The 16,781-nt window shown below is 47.5% G+C and overlaps 1 protein-coding gene across 1 annotated transcript; it reads left to right on the top strand.

Annotated features, from left to right (window-relative positions):
* The first annotated feature begins 10,709 nt into the window (after nucleotides 1-10,709).
* LOC104262376 (keratin-associated protein 10-6-like) lies at nucleotides 10,710-12,197 on the top strand. The gene has a single exon (XM_009818732.2). It carries the CDS (start codon nucleotides 10,710-10,712, stop codon nucleotides 12,195-12,197), a length of 1,488 nt encoding a protein of 495 aa, XP_009817034.2.
* Nucleotides 12,198-16,781: the final 4,584 nt, after the last annotated feature.

Genomic DNA, 16,781 nt, shown 5'->3' with positions numbered 1-16,781 from the left:
CATTTCTGATGGTAGGATTATTTTCAGCAGCGGAGACAACGCGTCCCACACAGAGGTGAATTTCATCATATTTGGTTGTCTTGGAACTATCTTTGTCCTGTATCCACCATTTTACCAGAGCTCTTATCAGAGCACGCACTCCAGATGCAATCGTTGCAACAGGCTGAGCTGGTACCCGTCACCGGTTGGGATTCCTGCAAATGTGAGAAGCTGTTTCTTGCTGTGGTGTAACTTCCTCTCTTAATAACCGTTTGGCAACTGAAGGACAGAACACCTGAATTTTAGACCGCATCTTCTTCATCCGTGACTTCATCCATGCAACTTCCTTTCTTACCTCATGGCAGGTGGGGCCCTGCCTTGCTGCCTGCCTGGCTGGCTCTGGAAGCTGCTTAGTTTTAGTTGCTGGCTTTTGCTAGCGAGGGGAATATCCCAGCCCAAGACCTAACCCTGACTCAGGCCTCACCTGCTGCTCTGCTGGTACAAATTGCAGTCGTAGCTCTGCTGAAGACAGGAACTAGGACACTTTCCAGCAGCCGAGAACCTGCCTGTCTGCTTTCTAGGTAACATCATGCTTCGCGGTTATCAAAATAGCCCTGCTGCTGAGATATGCTCCTGGAATATAGCCCTTCAAAGCAGGAAGATAGAGGGAATAAGCTCAGACTCATAAAAAAAGTGGTTGTTATCATTGCACTCGTTGGCCTGAAGAGGACCGAGCAGCTGGGTTCAAAAGGAGTCAGTGCATTTCATGAGATCAAGCATTGCATTTGAATATTTGTGCAATATTCACAAGTGAATATGCATCTTCAGGTCAGAGCTTCAGTAACCTTTGTTATGTCTGTCAATTAGAGCACCTGAGAGAAACAGGGCACGTAGCACTGTTGAGGCAAAGACTTGTACAGGCTGTACAGCCATGGCTCTGTGTTGAGACATTGCATTTATTTAAGCAAGCAGCGAGGTTTCTGGAACATTTAGGTGTCACGCTTCCAGCCTCAACTTGCAACATCGAGTGATTAAAGAAAATCACTTTCCATAGCCGGAAGGGAGACGACCTGAACCCTGTCTGGAGATCAGAAGGTGGGGCTGTCCTGACCTTAAACACTGGTTTGGATCCATGTCTGGAGAGGCTCGAGGAGGTCACTTCACTTCCATGTCAGCAACCTCAGCAGAAAAATGATGGTAATTATCACCGAAGAGGCCCTGAAGTCAGCCCGTGGAAAGGGAGTGAATGTTTTTCCCACAGTAGAGGTGTAATTGCTTTCCCCTTCCATGTGAATTGCACAAAGCCTATTTTTAGAGGCAAATGCCATATACAGTGAAACCTGCCTTACTGAAGCATTTGGGAAACTAAGGAGAAACGTGCATTGAGTAAGGTGGCTTTACAGTGAACGTGGAGCTAAGCAGCTCCGTAGCTCTCACCTGGTGGAGCCCGGCTCAGCTCCCAGTCCATACTGAAGTTGTACCACTAATTCCAGGGAACATAACACCGTAAGTGAGAAAAATCCTCGCCTGGGCCCATCCTTCCTAGGCAGAAAATGCTACTCCAGCTCCCTCACAGCTTGGGTAGATGCTGTGCTGCTCTCTGCCCATCAGTGGCCTTGCAAATGCTGATCAGGTAATTAAGTCCCCAGAAGTCTAAGATGCCCTGGGAGGTATGCAGCAGTTATGCTCGCAGCTCCGAATGGAGGTCTGTAGCCATCAGCTTTATCTGGTTTATCATTGAGATGAGTGCCTCAATGTCTCTAAGGGTCCTGAAGCTGTTGCTTCAGTCTGAAAAAAAGGATCAGCATTTTTTAGAAGCTGAGACCACTGCAGAGAACCTCAGCTCAGGATGTGAAACGCTCGCTGTGATCCTCACCTCATGTCTGCATGGCTGCGGGACATGGGTTAGCAGTCATGGTGGTGTTGGGTTGATGGTTGGACTTGATGATCTTACACGTCTTTTCCAACCTTAATGATTCTGTGATTCTGTGTGATTTTGTGATTTTTTTCTCCGTCCAGTGCTTTGAACCTTTGTGCACAGAGAAAACGATCTGGGGAAACTATTGCACTCCTGGATTTCGTGTCTTGGTGTGATTCAGAAGTTGCTGAACTGGATCTCCCAAGACATGGCTCGCCCTGATGGCTTAATTAGACACTGTTTCGTTAACACCCCCTCTTGTTCTTTATTATTGTGTCTGTCATCACTTTAGGGTGGACATCTTGATTAACTCATCTCACGAGACAAAAGACATAATTACCTGTTACTGAATTTCCTAGTATCGGTCTGTCTGCCTGTGAGTCCAGTTGCTAAAGCATCTTCTCTCCTAGCGCTGGAGACTGTCAAGCCATGTTCCAGAAGACAAGAAGCTGGTCACCCACAGGGGTTGCCAGATCCTGTAGTATCCAAGTGCTGGATATGGAGTATCCATACTTCAATATTTTTTTTTTCTGCCTGTTATTTCAAGAGTGATTCCTCTTCATTTTTGACGCAATACAGCACCTGAGCTTCCCAGGAACCAGAGGGTTTCCTATTAAACCAGTATCAATGGATTAGTTTAACAACTCTCAGGAGACGCACATAGCTGAATCACTGAGTTAAGTCTGTGACTCTGAATTCATAGTTATAAAACCTCTTCCATAAATTCACCAACCTTCATCTTAAAGCTTGTTCCATATTTTGATTCCAATTTTCTGATTTGGCAACCTATTCCGGAGTCTCCCTGCACTGCTTCTTGAAAATCTTCTCCTAATTCCCTGCCTAAATTTATTCCTAACTGCTTCTGCAGAATTACTGTGCTTCTCAAATATTGCCTCATTGAAAATCCATTGGGCACAACAGGAACACTTTCCAGTCAGCCATCACATCAAAGAGCCTAATTCTCAATTGCTTCATTCATGCACTCAAGCTCAGGAATGAACTTGTTGGAGTTTAGCCTGTCATCAGCCTTTTCTAGCCCGTACACCAGGACGTGCAATTGTAAAGCAGAGCAGCCTGGGGGTCACCCTAGCTTTGTGCTCATCTTTGCAGCGCTGCTGCTGCTGGAGAACAGTGAGCTGGGGTACAGTGCCATGTTTCAGCCTTTCCTGCCCTCTTGGAAGGGGACAAAACACCAGCTTGCTGGAGTACCAGCTGCATGGTGGTCAGGCAGGTGCCTGGTGCAACAGGGAGGTTCTTGGGGCACCGCTTGCATTCGGATTAAGGTTGCTTTATGCCTCTAAAGAAGTCGGAAAAGACCTTGAATGTCCCTGAGGTTCAGGCCCCACATTTTGAATTTCTGTGTGAATTTGCTGCCTGTGTTATTTTTGTTGTTGTTTCTGGCAGGACTGAAGCCATGGGGCTTTAGAGCAGAGCATTTGGAAAACATCCGAATAAGAATAAGCTTTCATGCTTCAGGTGTGGCCAACAGAACAGCCTTCTGCTACTAAAATAGAAAATGCCTAACAATGGGAGTTTTCTCTCCTAAAGGTCAGGAAAAAACACCTCTTTCTGCAAATTGGGCAGTTCTGGAGCTGTGAAAAAATGTACACCATGCACAGCACAGGCCCTTCTCTTGGGAGGAAGGGCTCCCGGCGTATATAAGGAACTCTCTGACTCCCAAGTCTGTTACGCTGTCTTTGCCTGGATTCATTGCTTCACCGGTGGGTTGGGTAAGTTTGATTCTGATGAAGCTATTGAATACTGTTACTTAGACTTGCCTTAATATGACTTACTGTAGGATTAGAGTTTGGTGATGGCAGTTTATAGAATGACAGAATCGTTCAGATTGGAAAAGACCTTTAAGATCATCGATTTCAGACTCTTCCATTTGCAAATGGAATTAATTGAGATTAAATTTCAGGAGCTGCAGGCTCTAGGAGTTAAACTATTTCTTCTCCAACTGTTTCTGCATCTGTGTAATGCCACAGATTAATAGAGATAATCTTGGTTATACCTATGCCATTCTTGTGACTTTGATGGCATCACACCGTTGCACAAGGTGATTATAGGAAGGGAATCAGGCCCAGAGGACTCAAAGATTATACAAACAAGCCTTGCATTATAATTCTAAAACTACTCTATTAGCTGAATTGCTATGGAAAGAGGAAATTTTAAAAGCTCAGTGTGTCCTGGGTGTCTGATTTAATAACATGTTCTGGCTGATTGAACAAACTCCCTGGGGAGGAAAAGGAAGGGGTAAATCCCGGAGCAGCAGGGAAGATTCTGAGGAGCCTCACAGCCTTGCACGAATGCTGTGTCTGACAAAACAGACTTTGACCCAACCTTGGTGTCCTCAGAGGTGTTTGGACTGCAAACCAATACTAACACAGCTGAGTGTTGAAAAAGGGATCATCTGACAAGGTGTGAGTAATGAAAGGGACATTGAGCAGATGAATATACAGCAGGAAGATAGCTTGGGAGGGGCAATTATTGGTCTTCAAGCTCAAGAGAGAGAGACTTATCTTGGATCTTCTCCTTTCCATTGCTCTGAGTTAGTCATTAAAATCATAACAATCCTGAACTCTCATGATTTGCTTCATTCTAACACCTGTATGTGGGTGAAGGTGAAGCTACCAGTGTTTCTAATAGAAAAGTGCTGCTTTTGCTGCTGCTTTTCTTTCCTCTCCTGCTTTGTTGTTTTACAAAAAGAAAAAAAAAAAGTGAAATTTTTTATTTCCTCAAAAACATTGGATTTTCTTTCTTCTTATAATGTTTTTCTCAGTCTCTGGCTTGCAAGAAGGATGTCCTCCCAGCTAAACCAGCAGCAGTGCAAGCAAGCAGCCCCTCTGCCACCTGCAGTGAGCAAAGCCATGCTGGAGCCAGCACCGGTCACCCAGCAGTGGCAGAGCCAGACAGAGCAACAGCCAAAAAGAAAAGAGACCTGAGGAGCTTTTTACTTCAAAACCAGAAGCCAAGAAATGCCCACCACCAGCCAAGGCACCGCCAGCTCCCATTTCTGTGCCACACCTGGAACAACAGCAAAACCAGAAGCCGAGTCAACGGCCTCCCAAGCCAAAGTAGCTCCTGCATATGGAAAGTGATGGCAGAGGAACAAATCCTGGGGCATGCCATGGTAACTTCACGTTCTCATTGCTGGTGTGATAGAGGCTCCACGAGATATTTCAGAGCTTCATCTTCCGCAGCTGGGTGCCTCGGTGACCACATGCTGCTTCCCCATTCAGAGCAGAGGTGCTGGCAGTCCCTGGAGCCGTGCTGCTGGGGGCTTTGTGCCTTTGAATTAACATCTGTTGCTGCTGCAGAGGGGACAGCTGTGGCTTCATTCAAGCTTTGAGTTCAAACCTCAGCGCCCAGGTTTCTCTCCGATTGGAAGCCCAGCTAATGGATGGAGCTAATGGATATGGGTGCTGGGGAGAGAGAAAGTCGTGTTGAAACTCCACAGCTCAGCTTAAGTATTTTAAAAGTCACCAGAGCTATTATGATCATGTAGCCAGATTTTCTACAGAGACTAACCTCCACTGAGCCTGGTAGCAACCAGAACAAAGAGGTGTGTGGGGCTACTAATTGCAGAACAGCAAGAGTTCATTAAGTAATAAAACACTTTTAAAATGAAGCAAGAAGGAGTCAAAGTGAAGAACATTTCATTCTAATGCATGATGGGGTTAGTATTTTGCCTTCAGTGCTGTTAAATCATTGAAATAGCGAGACTGTGAATTTACTGCTTGCTGGGCTAATAATATGTTAAGTTTTATTATCTACAGCCTATATGCTGCTTTCTAATTACAAGTCTGATACAATAAAAGTGTGATCTCTGCTTACTCTCTCGTGTTTCCTTTATTCTCCACCCTTCCCTCCCTGCACGCACCTTACTGCCCTGCAGCGATCAACTGAACAGACTCACTCTCCCGTGAAGAACACAGCCCAGCTACCGTTTCAGCGTGCGTTCTCAATGCCCAGAAGCACATGTACATGTGAGCAGCTGGAATAAGGTGCTCTGGCTTTTACAGCGGTGGGAACAGGAGGCTGTGGTTGGGCTGCACTGGCGATTTAACTTCGTGCCAGTGCCTTGGTACAATAAGGAGCATTCAGACATTAGGGTCCTATGACACAAAGGCATTGGGCTGGGTCTAGTCAACGGGCTGCCAGTTTAAACTATTTTCCTGGAGAGAGAGCGTATCTGAAGGCAGTTTCCAGGCTACCAGTATCTGGTTCTGCAAGGCTGTTGCAGGAGGTGGTTGCATGTGTGAATGCTGCACTCTAGTGGTTTGTACAGCTTGGAGAAAATGTCCATGCTGTGAGAGTTTGGAGGACATGGCCGTGTCTTGGTGAGGCTGGAGGAGATGGCCATTCCTTGGTGAGACTGGAGGAAATGTCCATGCTTTGGTGAGGCCGGAGGAAATGGCCATGTCTCGGTGAGACTGGAGGAAATTACTGTGCCTTGGTGAGGCTGAAAGAAATGGCCATGCCTTGGCAAGATTGGGGACATGTCCATGTCTTGGTAAGGCTGGAGGACATGGCCATGCCTTCACGAGGCTGGAGGAAATGGCCATGTCTTGGTGAGGCTGGAGGACATGGCCATGCCTTCATGAGGCTGGAGGAAATAATGGCCATGTCTCGGTGAGACTGGAGGAAATTACTGTGCCTTGGTGAGGCTGAAAGAAATGGCCATGCCTTGACAAGATTGGAGGAAATGCCAATGCCTTGGCGAGGCTGGAGGACATGTCCATGCTTTGGTGAGGCCGGAGGAAATGGCCGTGTCTTGGTGAGACTGGAGGAAATTACTGTGCCTTGGTGAGGCTGAAAATGGCAAGATTGCAGGACATGGCCATGTCTTGGAGAGGCTGGAGGAAATGGCCATCCCAGGCCCACACAGGTACTTCTTCAAGGTGTATCTATTTCTTCAAGGGAGGACTCTCTTCCTTGACTTTGCTGTCGTGGCCTATCACATGTAGTGTCCTTCACTACGTGCTAGTTTTAATGCTTAACAACTCCCCACTGTAGCTCCCTCCTGCTTTACAGCTCTTTGCCTAGTTTATCAGTATTTTTTTTCTACCATTAATGGAGCAAGGCTAATTTTACATCACTTGAGGTTTCAACTCAATATCCCAGGTCACACCTAGCCAATTTACCTTGTTTCTTCTATCTTCTTTTTTGACTGGCTAGTTCTTCTGCCAAATTTCTATATTTGGAGCCGGCAGGGAGCTTTGCATTCCCGGTGCATTGGCTCATGCTCCAAAATTGCTGCACTGTGACGGTGCTCCTTTGCATTCCTGACTTATTAAAGGGAAGGTGGTGGATTCCCTAATGTCTCACCTGGCGTCTCCTCCAGGATGTTTTTCAGCTCCCCTCTTCGTACTTCTCAGTGCCACAGCCCTGTTTTAACTTCTTTTCCCACCTTCATCTCATGCTGTTTTCCAGGTTGAGTCAGACATGTTAAAAAAGTGCAGGAGATTTTCTTGGGTGACAACCACTGCAGGGCAGGGCTGGCTTGTGGGGAGAAGGTGGATACTACCAGGATATGCACAGATGATGACAACAGAAACACACATTTTTTGACAGGCATTGTCATATGAAAGTGAAACACTCATTAAGTTGTTACATAGTGAAAGTGTCCAAAGTTGCTGTGTTGCCAAAGTTAAAATTGAGCCTAATTGGGTTTCTGGGGTTTTTCTTTCTTTCTTTGATTCTGTAGTTTTGGAGTGTACTGATTAAAAGGGTTTAGATACATAGTTTTACAGATACTACTGGGTATTAACATGAAAGACAAGTTATTGTTGTGATCAAATAATTGAAGTTCACCTGGGCTTTCAGTAAGTTAGGCAGGTACATGCAGGGTTTCATTCAAGTATGAAATGAAATGAGGATCTCTTTGAAGGTTGGGGCAGTGCCTGCATCCGGACTAGAATAAAAATAATATAAATGTGAACTGCTCCCTTTGGTTAACAGGGAGGATCACACCTACGACCTTTGGAGCCAAAAAGCAATGAAAAGTTATGGCTTTGGATCAAAGAACCAATTTCTGCAGGAGCGATGCCACAACAAAGCCACACTTCTTGTGGTTCAGGCGAAGGTGAACACACTCAGTGCTGACCAGCAAGGGTCAGGATTCATTCTTGCTGGAGAAGCCTATGGTAAAGGGAGCATTTCACCCTCTGTGATTCTTGCCTGGTGTGGGGCATAGTTGTCCAAGAGTTCCTAAACTATATTCAGTTTCATTACAGAATTATTTATGGACCTTTTTCTTCACCACAAAAACCACCTGGGGAGAGCCATTTCTCTTGTTCACAAGAAACCACAGTTTTTAATAAACATACTCAGGAACTGGGTTTCATCTCAGCCAGTGCTAGATGACGGTGGGACAGAGCACTCCTCTGCGCTGGACCCCCTCATCTCTCCTTGTAGTCAGCGGGAAGGAATTGTAATTTTGGGGGGGATATTTCATGTGACAATATACACATGAAAGCATTGATTAGATCTTCAGTGACTTCAAAAAATTAATCTCCCAGTTTTCTAACTAGTTTCTTTAATCTGGGCACAGTGTGTGATAAGAAGTTGACTGACTGAGAAAGTCACCCGCAGGACTGCAGGAAGTTTATCTGCTCCTGGTGCTTTTTGAGGCTTATGCTGCCGGTCACAGCTTTGACAGCTGAGCTTGTTGTGCAAGGGCTGCAATCAAACGTGACTGTAGCTCATCTTTTCCGCTCATCTGAGAGTCACTGGATGGTGTATTCCCATTGCTCTGATAACAGGTGATTGCGTTGGGATCACGGGAGCATCGGGACACCAACAGCCAGGTGCTCATCAGAGCTACGCGAGCTAAAAATGAGGGTCTCTAGGGATAATGAACTACACCCACCCCAGAGGGCGATTTGAACTTTTCTAGGAGCTCCTGTTTTTCCTCAGAGGAGCCAGTCCCCTATGTCCAGCCTGCACACACAACCGAGGGGAGACCTTATCGCTCTCTACAATGATCTGAAAGGTGGTTGTGGTGAGGTGGGTGTTTGTCTCTTCTCCCATGTAACTAGCAATAGAACGAGAGGAAACAGCCTCAAGTTGCACCACGGGAGGTTCAGGCTGGATATTAGGAAAAATTTCTTTACTGAGAATGTGGTGAAGCACTGGCAGAGGCTGCCCAGGGAGGTGGTGGAGTCACCATCCCTGGAGGTGTTCAAGGAACGTGTGGATGTGGCATTGTGGGACATGGTTTAGTGGGCATGGTGGGGTTGGGTTGATGGTTGGACTTGATCTTACAGGTCTTTTCCAACCTTAATGATTCTGTGAGTCTGTGATTCTGTGACCCCGGCTGCTGGGCATTATAGGGCAGATGAGAAGCACTGCCAGCTCTAACCAGGGACTGAAGTTAGAGAAGGACGTGGAGAGGTCAGTGCAGCTCTCACGGCATGAAGCCAATGCCATGTGTGTGCGGAAAGAGGCCGAGTGATGGGATGGCCCCATTTCTGGGGACCACCAGGACATTTCCAGGGACTGTGAGACCTCTGGAAAGCCATCACATTGTGTTGTTGGGTGCCCTTCAGCCTTGCAAAACCCCTGAGGCAGGGGATGCCGCTGCTGCCTGTCTCTCCAAATACCATTCAGTCTTACCATGCCAGGGACGATTATACAAAAGGTAATTACTCTTACTATGGGGAGCTGACATTCAACTACTCATCTTCAGCGATGACTACACTGATGCTAGTCACTGCAAGTCTTGCACACAGGACAGCTTTTGCATAGGAGCTAATAGGATATGTCGTGGGTACCTCATACCTTCAAGGCACGTTTAGCAGCTATATAAAAGCTCTCCTTCTATTAGGGCTCACTGGTCACATCAGAAAGCTGTTCTCACCAGGGAGCTGGGTAAGTCTGGTTTGTGCTCTGTAGCTGCTGAAATGCATATTTATTTCTGGTTTTTTTATGTATAAAACATGCTCTATGGGAAAAGTTTTTCAAACTAGTCGGTTTGAATTGCTGTGTTGGAGTGGGAGTGCACTCTCTTCTGTGTCTCAAGTTGGGCATCCGAGTCCAAGAGACACTTCTGAAAAATGTGAGGAAAGGTTGTTAGCAGTAATTGGGGTGCTGCTATTGTTGTTTGCTTTTGAGGGTGACTGAGAACAGTCAGAGCAGCTTTGGTGTATCAGGGCACATAACGCTAGAAGAGCTGCAAGCAGGTTTGTGTTCAGTTGTGGTATCACTACTCTTTAATTGGCTTTGATTCCCTAATGAGCATGAACTTTGTGATGCTGGGACTGAGCTGTGAACCTCTGCCTGCCTGTGGTGTGACGGGATCACCAAGCAGCGGTGCCTTGGGTGCTCTTTTCCTCTCCTGCTATGGCAGATGTGGCCAGAGGTTCAGAGCTTGTTTCTGGGTTGAGGTCTTTTCTTGATCCATCAGCAAGGTCAGAGGCAGTCGCCAACCGAAAGCAGGAGGGGAAAACCGGATTTAATGATTGAAAGGCAGCTCTGAGATCAGCCATTTCTCTGCTGACCTCCAAGATCAGTTCTCCCCTGTGGAGGTCCAGGTGATGAGGGTGGAGTTGCAGTCTGAGGAGATATTTAGTGCTACGTGTCTCTGAATTTCCCCACTGTTTGACTTAGTGCTGTGTTTCAGAGTTAAAAATGATGGGCTGGGTCCTCAGCTGCTGCTCGCGTGGTTTTGAGACCGTGGCATAGGAGGGACGTGTCTCCGGCACCCTATGAAGTGAGCCGGTCCTGTGGGACCATGAGGAACTCAGCCGGGTGTCTAAAAGCTCTGCTTTCTCATGTGTTGTTCCAGTCCTGTTGAAGCCTCACTGAGATGTCGTGCTACCTACAGCAGTGCCTCCCTCCAGTCTACCAGGACCCCATCCCCATCAAGTGCCCGCCGATGTACGCTGCCAGACACCCACCAGTGCCTACCTGGCACTCGACACTCTGCTCCCCACAGTACGTGACCCCCTGCATCCCCCGACAGCGCATCATGTCCTCCAGCTTCTCCCAACAGCAGTGTGTGACCAAGTGCATGCCGTGGCAGCAGTATGCAACCAAGTGTGTGCCGCAGCAGCAGTGTGTGACCCAGCGCATCCTACAGCAGCCATGTGTAACTCGGTGTGTGACAACTTGTGTGCCGCAGCAGCAGTGTGCCACCAAGGGTGTGTCGCAGCAGCCTTGTATGACCAAGTGTGTGCCGCAGCAGTGTGCAACCAAGTGCGTGACCACCTATGCCCCCCAGCAGCAGCATGAGACCAAGTGCATCCCGCAGCAGCAGTGTGCAACCAGGTGTGTCACCACGTGTGTCCCGCAGCAGCCGTACCTGACCAAGGGCATCCCACAGCAGCAGTGTGCGACCAAGTGCGTCCCGCAGCGGTGTGTGACCACCTACTCCCCGCAGCAGCAGTGTGCGACCAGGTGTGTCACCACGTGTGTCCCGCAGCAGCGTGCGACCAAGTTTGTCTCACACCAGTTTGTGACCTCTTGTGCCCCGCAGCAGTGTGCCACCACGTACGTCCCACAGCAATGTGCGACCAGGTGTGTGACCAAGTGTGTCCCGCAGCAGTGTGACACAACTTGCGTCCCACAGCAGCAGTGTGTGACCAAGTGCATCCCACAGCAGCAGTGTGCCACCAAGTGTGTCCCACAGCAGCAGTGTGCCACCAAGTGCGTCTCACAGCAGCAGTGTGTGACCAAGTGTGTCCCACAGCAGCAGTGTGCCACCAAGTGTGTCCCACAGCAGTGTGCCACCAAGTGTGTCCCACAGCAGCAGTGTGTGACCAAGTGCGTCCCACAGCAGCAGTGTGCCACCAAATGTGTCCCACAGCAGCAGTGTGCCACCAAGTGTGTCCCACAGCAGCAGTGTGTGACCAAGTGCGTCCCACAGCAGCAGTGTGCCACCAAATGTGTCCCACAGCAGCAGTGTGCCACCAAGGGTGTCCCACAGCAGCAGTGTGCCACCAAGTGCATCTCACAGCAGCAGTGTGCCACCAAATGTGTCCCACAGCAGCAGTGTGCCACCAAGTGCGTCTCACAGCAGCAGTGTGCCACCAAGTGCATCTCACAGCAGCAGTGTGCCACCAAATGTGTCCCGCAGCAGCAGTGTGCCACCAAGGGTGTCCCACAGCAGCAGTGTGCCACCAAGTGTGTCCCGCAGCAGTGTGCCACCAAGTGCGTCCCACAGCAGCAGTGTGCCACCAAGTGCGTCCCGCAGCAGTGTGCCACCAAGTGCATCCCACAGCAATGTCAGTCGGTTGGAGTAAAAATTTCGAGTCACTCTAAGAAGTACTGCTCTGCGTCCAAATGGCCCTGGTAAAAAGGAGTCGGGGAAAGGAAAGTCCACAGAAAAAGCGAGGTACAGCTTTGGGGCAGGGGTTATTTAGCTCATCGTACCACCTGCCAACTAGTTGCTATTGCTTAAGTCTGCTTTATCTCTGTTTTCCAGAACTTCCCCTGTAGCTCAGCTCTATTTTGGGCCAGGGTGGGATACTATTTCCATGGCTGCACTCCAGGTGCCTGTGGCTTGCACCTTAATCTGCTAGAAGGCATGGTTTAGTGGGATGCTATTAAATTCTCACCTAATTGAAAGGAATAGTGGTTCTTAAAAAAATTAAAAAAAAAAAAAAGAAATAGAAATGTCTAAGGAGTCCAGATCATGACAGCATCAAGAGGACTGGCAGTGCAGCCGGCGGAGGGCTGGCCCGTGCCTGGCTCTGGGTTTAGTCCTGTCCTTGGGAGACAATGTTCAGGTTAACCTGGATGCCACGAGGCTGCGAGTTCTCCAAAACAGCTGTTTTCACTTACGGATTTGGAAGCCAAATGTAAATTTGCTAAGCAAACGGCATACGAGTCTTCCTCCAATGGCCTTCATTTCAGAAGGTGGCTAGAAATCCCTGCTGCTTTCAAACATGTTGACTTCGGTAGAGTCCCCAAACCAGACAGGATTTCTGGCTCGGTGAAGTTGGCCCTTGCTGAAATTTTATGTATGAACGTTTTTATTCACTTGGTTGCTTTGATTAATATTGAAAACACAACTTGAAACAAAAGAAAGTCTAATTTGAAAAAAACACTGAAAGTTGTAGCACGACTATTTAATAAATGTTTGAGCTGTAAAAGCAATTAACTATATTCTTTATGCTGCCTGAAGATGTGTACTCTACACTGCATTGAAAACAAACCATGTATATATATGTATACTTATATTATACATATATATACACTTAAATAAATATAGTTGTCTGACCTCAGATTAAGTATCTTGTCTTTTTGCCCTCTGGTGATTCTTCTTTATTAAATATAGCGAATGCCTGTCTGAAAAATACAAAAACCCTGTAATGTGCCCTATCATTAGGAAAATGAGTAGTAGCTGACACTAAGTAGATCATGCGTATTTGGAGGGCAAAAACAAGTGTCGCAAGACAAAAAGGAGGGTGTGACTGGGGCTGGGATGCTGCCCCGCGTCCTGCCCTGCTCCACCCTTGCTTGGTGACCTTGGGGTGCCACCACAGGCTGCCCTGTGAGGGCAAGGAGGTGTCTGAGACCTCAGCATCTAGCAACGTCAAGGTGGCATCTGGCTGCTTCGCCAGGGTGCCCAGTGTGTGGCGGGGGGAGCAGACCCTTTTCATACCTCCTCCTGAATGTCCAGTGACGATGCTTCGGTCCGGAGAGGCAGCGTGCGAGAGCAGCAGTGACCGCAGCCCTCCTTCCATCTTGCAGAGCCAGGGATGCTCTCACAACCCAATGCTTTGTGTATCCTTTAAAAACAAGAAATGAACAACGGTGTGGCCTTCTGAGGAGCTGTCGCATCATTGTGGCTTTCCCATAGGAGCCAGAGCCCAGGGGATCGTTAGGAAAATCTTCCCGGGTGGTGGGTGGCGCAGGACCTCACCTCAACAGGGGTGGAGCGGCCGCCGGAGCACAGGGCTTGTTTTGGAGGTGGTTGCGATGGAGTCTGGTTCTGACCCTGGCTCTGACTCATGTTTTGCCACCAAGTGACCACAGTGCAATGTGCCTCAGTTTCCCCTGTGCTTAATTGGGAATAATAATAGCCCCCACAACAATGTCCCATGCGGCACTGTGCGTCTCTCTGAGATGAAAGGACTTTACAGATGCTAATTAAGAACATTTGGATGACAGGGCACGATGTTATCATCAGGTTAATATTTTGCTACCTGCACTGGAAACACTAAACTGAATATTAGCATTACTTGAAGGCTACTTGATCTGGAGCTTGCCCATGAACTGGATTTATGGAGCTTATAAAAATTGTATTAATCTGCTTACCTGCTCTCTGATGCCAGCTTGATTTCAAAAATCCTGGGTCGGATCACTTAACATTAAAAAAGGCGTTGTAGTTCCGGGGAGTGAAACAAAATGAAAGTTAGAGAAATCCAAGCTGGATTCAGTGCTTTTGTCTTCAGTTGTGGAAAACAACTTAAGCCTAGAGAAAGCATTCCTCCCTTTGGTATTTGTAGCTCTCGAAATGTTGGCACAAACTGGGAAAACATGCACTTTGCCTGTATTTTTTCCTATGATACTGAGGGAGATTTTTTTGTTGGAAAATCAGAAATGTAAATAACAAACCTACCATCAGGCTTCTGGATTTTCTGGTGAAAACAGAAAGAGAAAATATACTCAGTGGTTCATAAGCCGGAGAACAATATTCTGCTTCAAATCATAGAATCATAGAATCATTCAGGTTAGAAAAGACCCTTAAGATCATCGAGCTCAACCGCAAAAGCAACACTGCCAAGTCCACCACTAAACCATGTCCCTAAGCGTCACATCCACACATCTTTTAAATACCTCCAGGGATGGCAACCCAGCAGCATCCCCAGTGCTTCATATCACTGAGAAATTTTCCACCTACTCCATTAAAAGTTAACTTATTTCACCTCTTTTTGTTTCAATGTGGACCTCCCCAGAATTCCCAGCATGCTGGAATCCAATTCATAGGTGTCAGATTCACATTAAAGGAAAAAAAAATGCCAGGGCCTTCGCTTATGCAGATATGACTATGTAAAATGCATTCCCTTTTGGCACTTACGCTCATGCCACTGTTAATTTTCCTTTGGGTTTATTTGTGGTATAAACAGGGTACAAAGGGAGGGATGACTGGTGCAGAGAGTGTGCAGCAAGGCAGGAAACGTGATTTATGTTTTCAGGACACGAGCCCGGTTTGATCCAGCCGCCTTTCCCCAGTCCGCCCCAGCGCTCCTGCTCGTCCCTTCTCCTCTGTTGTTTCGGAAAAGCGTCACCTCTTTCGGCAGGTTATTCACTTCGTGGCAAGTCCTTTTTAGTAGCCGCCTTGCCCTTAGCCCAAGGCTTTCTCACTCCCAATCATCCGTCTCTTCCCTGGGTTTCCTGTGTAAGTGAAGGAAGTCTGCATGCCACAGTAATTATGGTCTGCAAAAAGTTGCCAAGAGTCCTTCCTGGACGGTGTTTTCAAAGGCACCGAAGGGACTTATGCATGCAGCTGCTATGGAAATGAGGAGTCCCTTGGGCAGTCCCTTTGGTGGTCTCAACTACAATTTTTTTTCTGGGTGGAAAGGTGCATTTTAGCTGGCCTGGATTTGCAGTGGGCAGGCAAGGATGCTTTGGCATCGTGCATGGGGTTTCGTAGCATGAGGGCCACGAGCAGCCCCTGCACAGGGAGTCCTTGGTCCACCAGGAGCTTCGCTGGTTCGGCACGTTGGATCAGGAGGTTCCCCCTCACGAAGCTCACGGGTAAGCCAGCTGTCCCGGCAGCGCCGGCCGGCGACGGCAGCCCTGCAGAGCGACGACAGCCATTCCCGCCGGCACGAAGCTGCACGTGGCTCGGCCAGGGCTGGCAGGCAATTAGAGCATCACCCAGCCAAACCGCCTCACTCCCCTAGGGCACTTATTCACTGTATAAAAGCTCTGCCATCGCGGGGCTCTCCTAGGCACTTCTCTCCGGTTGTTCTCACTGATGAAGTGGGTAAGTCTGGCTTTTAATGGAGCTCCTGAAATGCTGTTTTATTCCTGGGTGGCCGGAGCGGGCAGAGGTCCTGCCTGTGTACTCGTGGAGAAGCATCCTCTGGGGGATGCTGCCTTCAGCATCGGCATGCGCGGCACTAACAGCTGGAGCATCTCCTCTGTGCTATATTGAAGAATATTGGGAAAGCACTTCCAGATGGACTGTGAAGTCAGGAGTGGGATTTGTGGGCTTTTCTACGCTTTCTGTTAGATCTAGTCCAAAGGAGGCTATGGACTACATAAAGGGCTCGGTGCTGGCAGGAGTCAGATATGAGCTTGCACACAAAAAGGCAACTCTTCTAAAGGAAGTGGTGTGGAGAAATGTGCTGCCATTTTATGGAATTTAAACAAAGCAACTTTTCAGATAATAGTAAGACTCTGACCAAGTTCAGTGCCAATGTGAAAGTCAGCAGAGAGACTCTCTAGCTAAGTCTGAACATGTTAAAATTTCTATCCAGGCTAACAATGATAAAAATAAGTCTGAGATGCAAACAATGCCCTGGAAGCAAATAATCCCCCTACTTTAGAATTTTTTTATCTTGATGAGCACCACCGGATACTTTAGCATTGTATATGTAGTAGCAGCAATTGATATCATTGTTTTTCAATGGGGTTTTTTTATTAGTCGATGATTACTATAATTGTAGTGATAATAAGTTTTCCTAATGATAGTAACACACAGCATTGTTATTGTTAATAGTCACCCAGTGATAAGCTTTTGGAAGATAAAATGCCTTACTGTAATTATAGACAGAACTAGGGGTGTTCAGAAAATGCAGTTTCTTTACAGTCATTTAATTATATGCCTTAATCTCCAAACAATGTTGAAATGAAAAAAACATTTTCAGTCAGAGTACCTGTCACATGTCGGTTGTTCCAGTACCTGTTCTGCTCAAAATAATCC

The sequence above is a fragment of the Gavia stellata genome, chromosome 33, assembly GCF_030936135.1.
Source record: "Gavia stellata isolate bGavSte3 chromosome 33, bGavSte3.hap2, whole genome shotgun sequence".
Classification (NCBI taxonomy): Eukaryota; Metazoa; Chordata; class Aves; order Gaviiformes; family Gaviidae; genus Gavia; species Gavia stellata.
The sequence above is the reverse complement of the archived record's forward strand: the minus strand, read 5'-3'. Positions and strand labels throughout refer to the sequence as shown.